Source organism: Mchenga conophoros, linkage group LG17 (assembly GCF_057382185.1).
Source record: "Mchenga conophoros isolate Kocher_MC1m ecotype Shallow Benthic linkage group LG17, M_conophoros_male_GT1.1, whole genome shotgun sequence".
NCBI lineage: Eukaryota > Metazoa > Chordata > Actinopteri > Cichliformes > Cichlidae > Mchenga > Mchenga conophoros.
This window is the reverse complement of record NC_140542.1, coordinates 41,597,871-41,615,389: the sequence shown is the minus strand read 5'-3', so window position 1 is coordinate 41,615,389 and position 17,519 is coordinate 41,597,871. Positions and strand designations below refer to the sequence as shown.

The 17,519-nt window shown below is 41.5% G+C and overlaps 1 protein-coding gene and 1 pseudogene across 1 annotated transcript in view; both read left to right on the top strand.

Annotated features, from left to right (window-relative positions):
* Nucleotides 1-4,747, top strand: part of LOC146556026 (anosmin-1-like) — a 4,962-nt gene extending 215 nt beyond the window's left edge. Inside the window, exons 2-7 of the mRNA XM_085251100.1 lie at nucleotides 663-917; nucleotides 1,298-1,392; nucleotides 1,725-1,893; nucleotides 2,104-2,336; nucleotides 4,288-4,431; nucleotides 4,535-4,747. Coding sequence (XP_085107226.1) covers nucleotides 663-917; nucleotides 1,298-1,392; nucleotides 1,725-1,893; nucleotides 2,104-2,336; nucleotides 4,288-4,428 — 893 coding nt within the window. The 3' untranslated portion in view covers nucleotides 4,429-4,431; nucleotides 4,535-4,747. The remainder of the gene's footprint in view (nucleotides 1-662; nucleotides 918-1,297; nucleotides 1,393-1,724; nucleotides 1,894-2,103; nucleotides 2,337-4,287; nucleotides 4,432-4,534) is intronic.
* A 2,847-nt stretch (nucleotides 4,748-7,594) lies between these two features.
* Nucleotides 7,595-16,594, top strand: LOC146556025 (uncharacterized; annotated as a pseudogene).
* Nucleotides 16,595-17,519: the final 925 nt, after the last annotated feature.

Sequence of the window (17,519 nt, the reverse complement as noted above, 5' to 3'; positions counted from 1 at the left end):
GCAAGAAAGCCAGCAATTATTAGTTACTTATTTTGAATATGTCATTGCTAGCTTGTCATGAAATTAGCAAATACTGCTTATGCAGCACAGTCTACAGAAGCTGTTTGTTAGCAGAGCCATACGTTATTGAGTTAATGATTTTCCTGTAAGTTCAGGGCTGCTTCGTTTGCTGACTCTCGACATATTCTGTCTACATACAGCTGCGCTGTTGAAACACAGAGTACAGTGGAAAGTTGGTGATGTTAATGGTCTTCCAGGCAACAGAGGTATTTATAGGTGACCTATCGGGTCAGCTCAGCAGAGGATTATAGCCAGCTGCAGCTCTATTACCAAACCACATACAACTTTATATGGAACATGCTGCCATTCATAATTTGGGAGTATTAATATTTTTACATAGTCTCTGCGTATTAGCTGTTTGCTCATCGCTAATGAGGGTCAGTTAGGCCAGATAAAGCCAAGGAGTGTTTCCGCTAGCTACCAGCTGCAGTCTCATTACCAGTTTATGATATTTCTGCCACAGTATAGGTTCCATGTGCTGTGTAACAGGTCTGTATACACAAAACATGCACATGGTCAATATGTAATCCACAGAGACACACAAAAGTAAAGTTTTACGCTGAGTTCTTTTCCTCCGTCTCTTTCTCCGTCCTCTCGACCAGACTCGACCAAAGGCGACGATTTCTCCAATGAGCTCCCCTCTTCTTCCTCTTCCTCTTCATCCTCCCTTCCCTCTTCTCTTTCGATCTCTTCTTTCTCTCCTTCTTCCTCTGACCTCCCGGTTTCCTCCTCTCTCCCTCACCCCGAAACCCCTCTGAGCCCCGTTGCCCTTGAAAACCTGCGGCTGGAGGTCGCCGCCCCTCATTACCATAACAACCAGCTCCAGGTGAAGGTGTTCTGGAAGTGGCCTCAGCATGGTGAGTGGGTCTAGAAACACTAAACAACTGAACAAACTCCTGGTAAGAATATAAAAACATTCAACTTGAATAAGTCAGTCGGCTCGAAGCTTTATTATGTGATAGATAATCCCACAGGTCCACTATAGTAACTCGAATTAGCGTAAGCCGAGCCTTCCCGCCCCTGACTTTTAAGGCTTAATCAATTTCAAATGCATGATTTTGGTTTTTGCACTCGATTCCACTCACTGAAATGTTGAAGTCACAGATGAAACAGCAGTTAGTTCTTCAAATCAAGCTGATAACAAGTTAAAAAAGTTGACAAAAGAAGCATTGACTTTCCTATATCATTCATTTTTACACAAAAAGTAAACGTATCTCTTTGGTCTTTTCGCTAACAGTGAGACAGAGACACGCTGGCCCGTACATTTTGAGGTGGCGACCGCATACCTGCAGCACTAATGTGACAAGCATGGAGAGAACAACTACGGTGCAGGTATACGCACACGGGTGGGGGCTGATCTGTGCATTTGTAACACTGTAAAGATGTGTTGTTATTCTGTAACTGCAACTATGTGTGTGTGCACGGATTAGACATCACATTTCATCACCATAACACAAATAAGTACATTTCTATGGTGCAGTACAGTTCAGTCTGTGTGTGTAGTTTCTGTCTCTAAGAAATACTCGATACACTTTTTATATTACAAGCTGCTTATGAGACACGTGTGGAGACAAGAATAGGGCTAAAATGTGTGTCAGTTTAAACTTTAACTATAAACATTTCCTTTTTTATCCTTAACTTGGCTTAATTTCCCCTCTCTCCAGGGCACTCATCACACCATCACAGGTTTGCTGTTTGCCTGTAAGTACCGGGTTGCTGTGGCGCTGAAAGCTGACCCACGGTCAGAGGCTGTTGCCTGGCTTACAACCCCGACTTGCTCCTCTGTCAGGGTCAGAGGAGGCAAAAGTTTGCTGTGCAACACTGAGAGTAGGGGTAACTATTTACAGATGTATTCGTGGTGTTCACTAATCCTTTTTTTAAATACCTTTTTGATGATCAGTTTGAATACAAGCACTGAAAAACCACAACATTCAAGTAGTTTTGCTAAACAGCCTTTTTTGCATTTAAGTAGTTGAATCAAACTCCTTAATTTAACCTGGTTTTAAATCATTCAGATAATGTTTTGGCTTTCCTTTGCATCAGAGCGCCTCCTGTCAGGCAGAAAGGTAGTACTGCGTCCAGAACGACTGACCGCAGACTTCCAACAGGTCAACGGTACTCTGCTCGCCACCTTTCGTTGGAGGTTGTCCCAGCACGCGCTTCACCCGACAGCTGTCGAGGGTTTCCAGTTTACCTGGACGCTTCAGTCAGAGGTTGCGGGGAAAGCCGATGGACTGGAAGACACGCTCATCTCCCAGACACAGACTATCGCACCGGTGAGACAAAGCGAAAGCGTAGATCGTCACAGCTAAAATGACTAGAGACGGTGTGTTTGTGTGTTTGTGTGAGTCAAAAAGGAGTTTCACGTCCTGTTTCTTTTTTGCCTTTGTCTTTTAGAGAATTAAGCTTCAGGGAGTCAAAGATGAAATGAACAAAAAAATAATCACTCAATAAAAAATATAATAAACATTACCAGACCTCAGAGCTTACTATTAAAAACCCATCAATGACACACATCGCTGATTGTAGTTTACTATTTTTTTAGTTGTGCTGCTAGAACATCACACAAATGCTTGAATCTCATGCTGATGCCACTACTAAAAAAGTTCAACAAAGACTGTTCTTTTTAAGGAAAATGAGATCTTTTAATGTCTCATCTGAGATGTTGTCTTAGTTTTATAGAAGTTTTATCGAATCTGTGATGTCTTTTTGTATCGTTGCCTGGTTTGGTAACCTGACGGTGAAGAATAAGAATCGGTTGGGACTTCTGGTAAAAACTGCTAGCAAAATTTCAGGGCGCTGGCAAGATGGACTTTTGGCCATTTACAATAGAAATGTGCTTAGAAAGGCTCATTCTATTATTAATTGTGTGAACCATCCACTTCACGGTGAGTTTGAGTTGTTGCCTTCCGGCCGCCGTTTTAGAGTACCTGTGAGGAAGCCTAAAAGACTCCAGGTCTCTTTTATCCCCACTGCATCTTGTCTCCTCAATGGCAAATAACTGTCCTAGGACTTTCTATCACTATTATTGTCATAATTATTTTATAGTATTGTTCTGTTTATTTATATCCTGCTGCTAAACTAATTTCCCCTTGTGGGACAATAAAGAAATTGAATTGAAATTGAATTGAATTGAAAGTAGTCCCCAACAAATGTTTAATTTACCTCTGTTGAAATATCCTGTGCTTAAAACTACAGTGCTTACCAACGTTTATATATATATATATATATATATATATATATATATATAAAAACACCCAGCACGCCCCTGCGGGCGGTTTATCCTTCAAGCTCGGGTCCTCTACCAGAGGCCTGGGAGCTTGAGGGTCCTGCGCAGTATCTTAGCTGTTCCCAGGACTGCGCTCTTCTGGACAGAGATCTCCGATGTTGTTCCTGGGATCTGCTGGAGCCACTCGCCTAGCTTGGGAGTCACCGCACCTAGTGCTCCGATTACCACGGGGACCACCGTTACCTTCACCCTCCACATCCTCTCGAGCTCTTCTCTGAGCCCTTGGTATTCATTGTGGATGTTGGGTATCGAAGAATCCATAGGTCCCTCATCCTATTCATGTAGCCCCTTCCGCCGGGGTTACTTGCATAGTAGCATTCCAACAACGCCCTGTTTTCGTCTCTTGCCCACCGATGCCTTCTTGTTCCAGTAGCCCACTTTTATGCCTTCTTGTTCCAGTAGCCCACTTTTCGTCAGGGTGCCCTGGTTCCTCAACACCTGACGCGGGCCGTGTTGATCCGGGCGACGTCCCGAGCCGGCATGCCTTCATATTTATCTGTCTCGCTCATGTCTGCGGTAGGCTTGCTTAGCATAGGGGGTCTAGCCTTAGGACCCTTACTGGATACAGACGCCCCAGGCAGGAATCGAACTTGCGATCCTCTGTTCCAAAGGCGTGTAGTCATATATATATATATATATATATATATATATATATATATATATATACATATGTGTGTGTGTGTGTGTATATATATATGTGTGTATATATATGTGTATATATATATGTATATGTATATATATAATGACCCACTTTGTGATAGATAGGTTGATACGGCTTAGTAAGCAGCACCTTAAAGGGATGAACCTGGAGGTGAAAGCTAAGGGGAATTGTTACCATTTAAAAAGAAAGAAAAAATAGGTTTGGCCTCTTCATTTTACTTTCAATCCTATTTATACTTTTACTTTAGTTTTTTGTGAACTCTCTTCTTCCTCCGCAGTCTCAGAGGTCGGTGACCGTCTATGGTCTTCAGGCCGACAGCGTTTACCAGCTGCAGCTCCAGGTGTTAACAACAGGGGGCAGCAGTGGCACCGCAGTCTCCAAGACCATATATACTCCAGCTATCAACACAACGCTTTAATAGGTAATCACATAAGCACATGATTTATTTTTTTCTCTGAAACATTCACTTTTTTAAAATTGGTTTCTCTTTGGTTCTCTTACCTGTACCAAATCTTTTCTTGCAGGCTCCAGCTGCAGCACCTCCACCATCACTTTTCTGTAGTCTTCCACTGTGCACTAAGGGAACATGACTTAAACTATAACATAAAGAACATTAATCTCAGAAATTTAGATTCCTCTCAGATTAAAGACATTTTCTGTTTTGTATATTTTTTTCTCTCATTGAATCACTTTGCAAAGATTATGAAGGTTGCGGGCTTGCTCTAATGGTTAACAGCATGAGCCTTTATCTTTTTGTAAGAATTTAATATGAACTGTACATATGCACGGTGCCAGTTTGTGTTGGCACCAACAACCACGTCCCTGTTTTATTTTTCTCATGTCTGTGAAAAGTGAGACTTCTCGCACGGCTGCGTTTGGTATAAAGATGAGATTCAGTCTAAAAACCTCACGTCACTCGAGCCACATGACACTTGGACAGAGACTCTGTGTGTCTGTTGTTTTTGATCATGCTAGTAGAGAAAACATAGCACTGACCTTATGTACAATAAGTTATGTATAGCAACAACAGGCCCACTGTTATATCTCGATGCATAATCTCTGAGGTTAGTGCGGTCTTAATGTAAGCTCAGACATTTTCATATTTTGTCCGTATGTTTTTAACCTGTTTGTTTGCTTGTTTTTACTTTTGTATAGGTAAATGTAATTGTTCGATCAAATCCGGGATGTGTGAATAATTTTTTACATAATAGTACGCCCATGTCATTAAACGATGAAAGCTAACGTAGCTACACCTGTGGTCGTCAGACTCCTGTTAAAAGTCAGATTGTTGCTTTAAGTCTGTTGGAAACTGCTGGTGTGCAACCGGTAAGTTAATATTCTCCTATGTAACCTTTTCCTGTTCATAATTTGTAGTTTAAGCTTTTACTTTTTTTACTAGTAGATTTATTTATTGTTTTCCTGTCCTTTTTTGTAATTAAAGATGATCAAAATATGGAATATGTTGTGTCATTGATGTGGTAAATATAAAAGATGATGATGCTCATAGTGTTTGTGAAAGCACAGAGCAAATGTTGACTGCAACCCTGAAGTCTATTAAATGCTGATATCGAATCCTCTCGGTTTTATCACTGCAGTTGTCCATGATGACACCAGCTGGGTAATCAATAATAACAGTAACTACAGTAAGTCCAAAGCTTTTTAAATGTATAAAAGCTGATTAACATCTAATCAGCTTTTATAACCAAGCTGTCTTTAATATTTCAAGGGGGGAAATTTCTGCAGTTTAAGCCGTTTATATGTTTTACATCGATCGAATAAAATAAACTTCTTCAGGCTCATCAGGAAACTTGGCAGGGAGCAGATTCACTTCTGTCTGGGCTGACATGCTCAAGTTTTACTAAACATCGGTTATTCCTTGAAAACACAGTGAATACGTCCCAACTGATTATTCCAGAATCAGCTGGTTTTATTTATTTATTTTTTTCAAGTTGCAGGCTCACAGTGGATTCGTGGCAAGAACATTTACAGGGCTGAAAAATTAATTTAGGGTATAATAAAAATGACATCAATTTTACACCAAATCATCAACACCATCAATACCACGACTACAAAACTTTTAATTTTAATGGGTGTTTCGTTTTAATGGAGTGAGATAGAGAATCAACCAAAAAGAAAGGAAAAAAATCCATAAATGTTATAAACTGGTTTACATGTTAGTGAGTGAAATAAGTATTTCATCCCCAAACCCTTATTGGAAAGGACATCGGCAAGATGTTTCTTGTAGTTGGTCACCAGGTTTGCAAACATCTCAGGAGGGATTTTGACCCACTCCTCTTTACAGAAGCTCTCTCAGTAGTGTTTATTGGCTGCTACCTGACAACTCTTTTGTTGCCGTGCTCGTTTTGGGCCATTGTCATGATGGAAAACCCATCCATGACTCATCTTCAGTCCTCTGGCTGAGGGAAGGAGGTTCTCGCCCATGCACATGGCCCCTCAATGCTTCTTCTTTGTGTTATAATCATATAATCTCTTCTATAGTTGATGCCAGAGAGCTTGATTTTGGTTTGATCTGGTTGCAGCACTTTCTCCGGCGTTTCTAACGGCGTTACTAACGACGTTACTTCTTTCAGTAACGTAATCTCACTAATTACTATTCCTATCTTTACAAGGCCGTTACCGTTACTAACAAGAAAATGCGGTCGCGTTACTATTTTTCAACAAACAGACGGTTGAAGCTGTGTTCAGCTTACAGCATCTTATATCAGTTGCACGGAAGTAGCTGTAAGTAATCTGGGCGCTACAGCTTTCTGCCCAACGATCACTTTTTGGCACAACACCTGGAGATAAGGGGGCAAAACAATCGCATGAGTGCTGCTGCTTGACTGAGGAAGAATAAAGTAGTCGTGGTAAGACAATTACATGACCACTTCAAGATGACGAAGCAACAAGGTGACATATACCAGTTTTTAAATTGTGTTGATAGGCCACTTAAAACCAGAGTCATGATAAACAAGATATACGCGGCGTTTTTTCGCAGCAAGCACTCTGCTTATGACCAAAAATAAAAACAAACAAATAATCCGTGTGGCATCTTATCTAATGCAGAACACCCGATTGCTATGTAAATAGTTTGAAACGGTTATACTAAAGGGTAAAAGGCAAACGGCTGCAAGTAACTTTGTTCTTTGCAAAACTTGTGCATAGGATTTTAAAACTGACAACTTATATTTGCATATAAAGTTATGAAATATGATTCAATAAACGTGTTTGTGGTTGTTACAGTAAAAAATATAACTTGACTATAATTAATTACGTTTTCAAAGTAACTTACCCAACACTGGGTATGAACGCGTGAAGTGTACACACCGAACAATGAAATGTAAAACAGGAGCTTTTATAACATTACCCTTTTTTTCCACAATCTTTGTTGACAGACTTTATGTCCCCAGTTAAAAAAAAAAACTATGGACGTAAAGTTTTTGAACATGAACAATAAAAATAAAACATAAAAATAAAAACAAAACAAATGGGATCAAATTAAATAAATAAAATAAAGCTTTTGTCTTTTACATCGTGGTAGAAATGAAATAAGAAGAGAGAACCTGAAATCTCAAGGATGCTTCGCGACAGCTTCCGGACACAGCCGAAGCGCACTCCGAAGCCGTGACGCAATCAACGAGCGACGACAGCTTTGATTGTTATTTGTGCAAATCGTGGCCAGACAAAACTCGTTTGTTGTTTGACTGACAAGGTATAGTAGATATATGTTTCTTGTAGCTTCTTGCTGTGGTTTGGCTCATCAAATCCGGCAGACTTCGAGTAATGACTCGCAGCTCGTTCTTTGTCTTTTTGCGCCCCCAACTTCCTCTCGAAAATGGAGGAAATGTGTGTAGTCGTTGCTTTGTGTTTTCGCCTGTGCTTTGGCTGCAGCTAGCTAACTTAGCTCGCAATGACAAACTTGTGCAGAACTTTGTGCAACGTCATATTATGCCACCCGTTAAATAATTTGGTGGTGCGTTATATTGCTGAATGATGCGCGGACCTGCTCCGTTTGTTGGAGCCCAAATGTCAGACTGGGGCAGCTAACGGAGCAGTTTTCATTTAACTTGATAACGTAAGTGAATTTTACCAGCCATTTGTAACGACAGCAATTTCTCCCTGTGTAGTTGCTAATTCATACCACGCTCAGAGTTTCCCCGAGCCACATGGTACTCTTTAAAAGGCAGCATTAACTTTAAGAGGACAGTAGCATGCAGTGTTAGTCATGTGCTTAGTATTTGTGGGAAAAAGTGACGGCGCGCTGTAACAACAAGTGAATCCTGTCGGAACATCAAACCACCTGTTAATCAAACAGCGACGTACTTGGATGCTTTGTAACCAAGCAGACAAATAATCAAAGTGCCTGTTTTCGGTTTTTTTGTTTTCTTTTTGGCTCCTCAATTTAATATAGCAAGGGATCATCTGCCCGCATCTCACCCTGTTTCTAGCATCCTCCTCCGTCACACCACCCCTCTCATTCATTGCATCCATGAACCTTTTCCTCCTTCCTGGCAGCTCCATCCTTTGTCCAATATGTCCAGCATTTCTTCTCTGCACTGTCAAAACCATTACTAGTCATAGTACCTACATTTAAAGGCCCTGCTTTCACTCCTACACACCTGCCTTTCTGAACATGCCTTCCTCCTTCCCTCTTGCTTTGTCTTCGGCCAACAGTAGCCCAGTTTCTACAAGCACTGGGAAGCGGTCGCTGTTAACCCAGGCCCTGACCGATCCTGTATAGAAATCTCCTCCTTGATGTTCCGCATGTTTGATTTTAGAAAGATTTTACACAGGATGCCCTTCTCGATGCAACACTCTCCATTTATTCAGGCCCGAGACCAGAACTAGAGTACACTGACTTGTGGCCTGGTCTTATCTATTTTTCTTCTCTTTTTTTTTTTTGTAGGTTCAAAGTTTGTTTTTGTTTTTTAAATGTAAAGTATCAGGTAGAGAAATGGCCCTGTGTCATCTTAAGACAACCATGTTGATGTTTACATGTCCCTGGAAATTAATCATTAACAATTCACTCCACGTTTGTGAATTGGAGGGATACACGTGTGTGAGTGAAGGTGGGCGACTTAAAATACCCACGAGCAGCCACTGAAATCCATGCACACTGCAAAAGATGGGTGAAAAAGAGACTGCAGACAGGGCGGGGTGGGTGGTGCTGAGTGTCAGGGGTGATTTTTGGCAGAAGGATGGTAGCAAGGGTGAAAAGAAAGGTTTACAAGATGGTGGAGAGTCCCGTGGTGTATCCCATGAGACCAGCTTAATCATTTAGTGAGTTCTGTTGAGCTTAATTTGGCAGTTTTCAGCGTCAGGAAGATGAGATGGTTTGGACATAAGATAAGAGATAAGATAAGATAGAACTTTATTAATCCCTCGGGTGGGTTCCTCTGGGAAATTCGACTTCCAAAAAAAGCACAGCAACGACCGAAGTTACAGTTACAGAACTGTTATATATATATATATATATATATATATATATATATATATATATACACACACACACACACATATATAAATACAGAGACAAATATAAATAAAATATACAAAGGGGATAAATAGAATAAATAGGAATAAAAAATATGTGTAAAGCAGGGATTGAGGATGCGCTCGGCAAAGGATGTTAAAGATGGAGCTGCTGTGCAGGAGGAAAAGAGACCGCAGTGCAGATTCCTGTAGTGAAGGAGGACGTGCAGTAGGGTTGGTGTGACAGAAGGTGACACTAAAGATGGGGTGAGATAGAAGCAGCTTCCAGCTGCTCCCCGACCTAAAACAGTCAGTGTGCACAGCACGAGGAACACTCCTACTAGTGAGACAAGCTAGGGCAAATTTTATTTGATGCACATCTTGTATGTCTGGTTTATTTTCTGTGCACTGCGATGTGTGCATCTTTTAAATTGTTTTGGTTTCCTTGCCACAGTTGAAATCCCACCTGTTGTTATATTGTAGGCCTGCTTTTATCTGCGTTTGTGCTGCTGACATAAACGTGTTTGTTGAAGTTGAGCCTCGCAGAGCAAAAACAAACCGACTTTTTCTCTCTCCTTTTTTTTCTTCTCTACCAATTAGGAGACCATGGCGGAAATATAACACGCAGAAAAGTGTCCAACCTGCACATTCATGTCTGCTGTCGTGGTTGGAAAAGCTTAAGAACAATGGCAAATGTACTGGCTAGAAGAACACCTAAAGGGAAGCGAGCGCATAACATCTAGAAAGGCCGTTATACTGCCGGTCCAACAAACCAAAAGGGAAGCGAGGACAGGAGAGCAGAGAGCGGGTATTGGGATGGGGTTAAGAAGCCAAAGGAGGACGTCATGGTTCACAGCGGCTCTGCTTCCCCAATGAACACAACACCGTCAGCATCACCTCATTTAACTACAGCACCTCCTTTAGTCCCTCCGTCTGGAGGTACTACAGATCAGGACCAAACCCAGTCCCCTGCTAAACTCCTCACCGCAGGCCTTACGTCCAACTCTGATCTGACTCAGACCGGCACTCCTGCTGATACAGAGCAGCCTGTTGTAACTCCAGCCAAAGCATTAAGTACTAAGTCAAGCCAGGAATCAGTGTGGTCTTCTGCACAGACACCAACACCTGTTCCGGGCCCAGTCAATGGCCGCACATCGGGCAGGAAGAGGACTCCAAAGTCCTGTGACTGTTGTGGCCCCAACAGCACGGGGCACAATGTCAGAACCTCGGGGACAGGGAAGGGGAGAGGAAGAGGAAGGGTGGCCGGCAGGGACCCTGGGGTCACTCCTAAAGGGAAAGTGGACCAGTTGACGCATATCAAGAGCTTTGATTTGACCAAGGGGGAGGTAAATGATGAAGATAAGGTGCAAATGCCTGTTGCACTGGCTAATACTCAGTCACATACGCCTGTTGCCAAGGCTGTCACCGTCCCCTTGCAGGAAGAATCCCTAAGGAACTGTGTCATTCCGGAGAAAGCAGATGCGCATAAAAAGGAGGATGTGTTGATAGACGGCTCCGCGGCGTCTGATGTAGTAGAAAAAAGAGGCGGGGATTACAAGAGCGCAGATGTCCGATTGATAGGTACTGTGGGCGGGGGTCACTAGTGGTTAGAGGTCAAGGAAGGGGAATGATGAAAGCCACAAGCGCATCGAATATGGAAGTTAACACTGAAATTAAAAAGGGAGAAACAGGTGGTGCTGCTGTCTGTTCTAAAACCGAGGCCTTGGCTCCGTCAGTGGTGCAGAGGGAAATTCAAGATGCACACATGCACCACGGGGACCAGAATGACCCCAGCTCAGTTAATTGTCCACTTAGAAACGGCGACACGGTAGACCTGTCTGACACCGATGAAGAAGGAGAGGAAAACAACATGATAGTGACCGAACCTGGAAACATACAGCTGTCCATCTCATGGCAGTCAGGCCCCGCTTCAAGATCAGGAACAACTCAGGACCTTGACTCTGAGATGCAGGTGGATCAAGTCCCCGACGGAACAGACAGAGTTGCTTTATTGGTAGCGCTGTCCAATGGAAATGTTATAGCACCAACAGACCACAACCGTGGATCTACAACTATGGAGGTGGAAAGTTCTCGTCCGGCTGCCGTTCCTCCACCAGACTACTGCCCTGTTACAGTGAGCAGCATCCAACATGGCTGGGCATTAAGTGACCACAGACTGTATTGTCAGCCTGGCACCTGGGAGAAAGACCAGATGGATGAAATGATGCACGAGAATCGGTCAGAAAACACAGATGGAACGATGCAGCATCAAGAGAGTCTGGAGCAGCTTACTGATACCATCCATGGTAAGATGTGGTTTAGGGTTCACGGTGCGAACCCATGCCTGAGCATGAATATATTCATCACCCTCTCCGTTTGGTAAATGATGTTTTACACACAAAGAAGCGACTGCTGAGAGGATCAGCATTTTTTTTTATGTCATAAAAGATCCATAAAACATTCCTGGCCTTGTCCAGTAAGTGTTAATGTGCACACATTTGATCTGAGCTCATGTTTATACATGATTAATCATTCATGACATATTTTCTTAGCTCCCAGAAGGAGAACTAAATGCATGTGTTGATTTGATTGATGGTATAATAGTCAATTTTTGGTTAGGTAGTTTTCTGTTCAACAAAAAGGATGAGCAAAGTTCATTTTTAACAATATGTTTCTTTTTTTTTCTCTTTTAAAATTTTGAAACAACATAAATTCCTCTAGGACAACATTTTGTTGACCTGAGGCTTGCAGGTAAACTGACCAGGAGGCAAGACTGTCAAAAAGATTTTGAGATTTCTTGGATTAAAAAGCAAACACACTGGGTCACATAATCACTTTCATGACAACTTCCTCTGTTTTAGAGTTTCTGGAGAGCTTCTATATAAAATACGGCAGTTTCATTCCTCTCAGTGAATCTGATGTCCGGGAACACCTGAAGAAGGAGAGCAAGTGTGACCTCAGCAACAGGTCGGCACAAACTCAGTTTGATTTCACCTGCCTGACTGTTATTAACGTAGATAATCTGCACTTTTGAGACAGTTGGAGTAATATCTGAACTGCAGTGAGGAAACTAAAACGCGTTGTTGAGAGGTGTTACCCTCCTTTCTTCATATTTTGCTTCCGTGGAGTCTTTCTTGTTATTCTTAAAGACGTCTAGAACAAACGTTTTCTAGGATTTCTAAAGGTTTTGACATTGACTGCTTACTTCTGCTTTCTTTTACCAAATATTGACTCACAAGCTTGTTAGAACTGTACAAACTCTGGATTTGTCTATATTTCCATTGATGTTGGCATATGTTTCAATGAATCTCTGCGTCCATTTTCATATAAAGAAATGAGGACTGGCTCAAGACTCAACATGCTGATGGCAAACCATCCCTGTTTGAATAATGCTTTATTGCTCCAACAGGATTTAGACAAATCGGTGTGGAAGCAGAGCTGCTTACGTTAGCATCCGTCTTCTAGAAGTTTCTGTTGTCTTTTTCAGCGTTATTCTCTCAGACTGTCATTAAAGGTAAAATAAACAGATGAACCTCATATACAGAAGTTCGATTAACATTCCTTTCTCTCCGTGTGTCTGTTTTAGTGGGTTGGACATCAAAAGGGAGATGTCTCGGTACAAGTCGGGGCTGTCTTCTGCTCCTGTTGCAGGCTTCATGGTCATGTATAATAAACACACACTAAGGCTGGAGGACCTCGGCACACTGGAGGAACAGAATTGGCTCAATGATCAGGTAAAGAGAGGAATACAGTATTTTAATTTAATTTAATTTTTTTAAAATGTTAGTGATGCTGTAACTGTGTTACACCTTCAGTACTGATATCACGTTACCTTTTCGTCAGATTATCAACATGTATGGAGAACTCATTATGGAGGCTACGGAGCACAAGGTAAGACTGGGTGTGTTTGTAGGGTTATGCTTGATTAAAAAAATATTCACTGGTTATTTTTGAGAATCTAGATATTCAAAAAAAAGTTACTGTTTCTTTTTCTTAGGTTCATTTTTTCAACAGCTTTTTCCACAAGCAGCTTGTGGCCAAAGGTTACGATGGCGTGAAGAGATGGACTAAGAAAGTAAGGACATTTGGCTTCACTGGAATCAGTTTTTACTGGAAGCTGCAGAAAACTAGGTTCAGTTACTGGAAATGTTTCTGTGGCGTCTGTGTGCTCCTGCTGAGAACCATCATCTAAATACAAACCACAGCCTGGTTTCCAGAAAAGGTGGAACACTGCACTCTTAAAGTGAAACTGAGGAGCAGTGTTGGTCAAGTTACTTAAAATTAGTAATTAGTTACTAATTACAGATTACTTCTCCAAGAAAGTAATCCAGTTACTCTACTGATTACTTATTTTTAAAAGTAATTAGTTACTTTATTACTTTTTAAAAACATGATACACAACCTGAATATGTAATAGAGAAATAGACCTTTCAGCCCAATTCTATTTATTCTGCACAATCCATCATATAAAACTGAATCAAATGGAAAAAGCCTCTTTTTTTTTATCAGTTTTAATCTTTTAACTTTATGCATCAAACAAAAATTAAATTATATGCACCATTCTCTGACTGGAAGAAATTTCATTAACATTTAAACCTATTTTCTGTACATTCCAGCACATAAGATAAAATAATGTTTTGTGTTTACACTCTTTCAAATAGATGCAAGTAAAACACAGTAAAAATGAATAAAATCACAGATTCAGCAGCTCTGAGTCCTGTCACTCTTAAATCTATAGTCACCTGTTTAGCAGGAGTGGGGCGGGTGGAGGTTTGTCCACAGCGGTCATGTCAGTGGGGGATCCGGGGGTGCTTACATCACTGTGATGAGACACGCTCATAAACAGAATCATGGTTTAGTAATGCAGCGTGCTTATAGGAAAGTAACAGTAATCTAATTACTTTTTTGAAATAGTAATCCCTTACTTTACTCCTTACTTGTTAAAAGTAATCGGATTACAGTAACGCATTACTGCCCATCTCTGCTGAGGGGTTTTCTTATTTTTATGTCCTTGTCCTAACTACTTTTTAATATCTAACTGGCATCAGTGAGTAAATGTTATGTAAAAATATAAAAGCTGCAGAACCATTTCTCCATCATAAACAACACAACGAGGCTGGGCACACATCTCCCAGAATCCAACTGGGATCTTTTGCACGTCAGGTGCAAACCAGTATGCTCCAGAACCTCAGAGAACACAGCGTGACAAAAACACAAATGTGTGGCTTGAACGATTGCTTTCACCTCGTGTATTATTGGAAATGTAAACAATGACAGTGATTCAGATACATTTGACTCTCAAACCTGTAACTACATCATAGAATTTGAGTTTTGTTTGTTATATTGCTGATTGTTAATTGACGATTGTTGACCTGTAGTGCGCTCCTTTCTGACTCTGTGTGTGGTCGTTTCAGGTCGACTTGTTCTCCAAGTGGCTGTTGCTAATTCCCATCCATTTAGAAATCCACTGGTCCCTCGTCACGGTCACCATGGCGACCAAAACCATCAGCTACTATGACAGCCAAGGCATCGTGTTCAGACACACCACAGATGTGAGCAACTCCGCGCATGTTGATGTTGTTTTGTGTCGTATTTTCTCAGTTTCAGAGAACGAGGCAGGAATCTCAGGAATCCAGTTTTTCTGCTCCTTAGACAAATAAATTATTGGGTTCAATAAAAACAGGAGGAGTCTACATTGAAGAGAAGAAAAAGCACAACAGTGATGGAAAAAGAATCCATATTTTATTACAATTAACTAGGCATAATTTCCTTAACTTTTGCTTTGTGGACACGATCATCTGAGCTCCTTTTGCCAAACACACTGTCCCCTCCCCCTCCTACTGACCCCCCTCTATTCCTCACATTTTCTGTGTGTATTTCTCTTGAGTCTGGCTCTTAGAAATATTGAATTAATGTAAGAAATCATCATTGGATACCGTATTTTTTCGGGCCCTAAGGCACATTAAGTGAAACAAAGCAGTCAGATGAATCAAATTTTACTCATCTCATTCTTCTTGCTTCCTCTTCTGTACCATTGATTCATTAATGCTGAATTCTCTGCAGCTGCTCTATTCCCATGTTCCCATGTATTCCCAATATTTTTCCCGGCTTCAGTGAGTAAACGTCTATAAGAAACTGTCAAAAAATCCTATGCAGCTTTTTGGTTGCAGACCTGTGTAATCCACAGCATCTTCTGTTCCCTGAACATTTACATAAATGTAGTTTCCGACCTTGCTGTCTCGCAGAATTTTAGATGTACTAAAATACATGCTTGTGCTGTAATGCTACATCTCTGCACCGTAATCACTGTAGCGGTTCTGTCTGTGTGACCTCCCATCAGAACATTATGAAGTACCTTCAGTCTGAAGCAAGAGAGAAGAAACAGACAGCTTTCCAGAAAGGCTGGAAGATTACTATAATCAAGGTAACTCTGATCCCAGACCTGTGTAAACACACACCCACTTACCTTTGCTCCTTTAAAACAGGGAAGATTATTTATTTTGCCCAGAGTAGTTCAGGAAAGTTGAAGTTTGCTTATTTTTTTTGTACGTAAATCTTTCACTTTGTATGTCCTAAGTCAAATTATAAAGTGGCATGCATGTAAATAAAGCTGAAATATATGCAAACAGTTCAGCCCAAAAGCTGCAGCTTGTAGTGTTGACTGTGATTTATTCCTCAGGGTATTCCTCAGCAGAAAAACGACAGCGACTGTGGGGTATTCGTCCTTGAGGTGAGATTATGCATCTCTTTCACGACTCCCTGGCAGAAAAGCAAATAAAATAGATATAGAGTGTTTCTCCTGCCTTGGGTTTCTACACAAATTTGATTTGTTGGCCCTCACTGGAGGGCGAATAACACAGAGGAAAAACCTCACCACTGTCCGTCTTTCTGTTTGCCAGTACTGCCGCCGCCTCTCCGTGAAGCAGCCGCTGCTGTTCAGCCAGGACGACATGCCTCGCATTCGCAAGAGAATCTACAAGGAGCTGTGCGACCGTCGTCTCAACGACTGAACGACCGATTATCGGCCGCCTTCGCTCACTGACTTGCTCGCCTGGTTACACGTGATGGTCTGTCCGAGTGTGTCAGATGGCCTTTTTCACTGACGGCCAGTTACATAAGCTAACACAACCTGGCCATCTGTTTTCCAGGGAGCCCTAACTGCCCGTCTGCCTGCCCGACTGAAAGCTGAGCAGCTGTCTTTTGGGACTTTCGGTCACTTTTGGAGTTCAATTACAGTCTTGTAGCTCAGTAGATTTGTTTTTTAGACTCGCAAATTTTCAAGAACTACTGACGTGGCCCCCTACTGACCTGTACACTTAGGGTTGTTTCAGCTTTCTACAGCTACCACCTTCAGAGGCTTTTTTTCCGAGACCCCTCCCTTTAAAGAAGCGACTGAACACTTAATGTTGACTGAAGAAACAAGTGTTACATCAGCCTGGACCAATAGGAAGGACCTTTAATCCTACATGGAGTGGCCTTAATGCTAGATGGCCATTTTAAACTGAATGACAGTTTTAACCATTTGTTTTATGCTGGACTCCCCAGCAGCGTCACACTCGCAGTCATGTGCATGTTCTACGACATGTTAATAAAGCTAACGTATGAGTGACAGTGGACCAGACGTTCACTTAAAACTTGAAGGTTGGAGCTGGTTTCGTTCTCTTGGACTAGACGAGATATTTGCACGGTTAGAGGCCAATGAAGTCTAGAATTTCAACCGAATGTACCATCCATGTTTTCTTCTTTGCACCACATGGGCTAATGGCTTGAAACAGGGAGAGTTTAGTTTTTGTTTTTTCGAGTAAAGTTTCAGGTTTTTGAGACTTTATCCCAGCTGATACCTTAATGAAATTCCAGGTTTTGAATCATGTTATCTTTTTAGTTTGACCCCTGTTTTTTCTATGACCTTATGGTAAGTTAGTTTCAAACTGGACTTTTCCAGACATTTTTGCAAAAATAAATCGTGTCTTCATACGATATCGTTTAAACCCATCAGATTTTCGTGCTTTTCAGTAAATGTGCAGTTGAGCTGTCCTG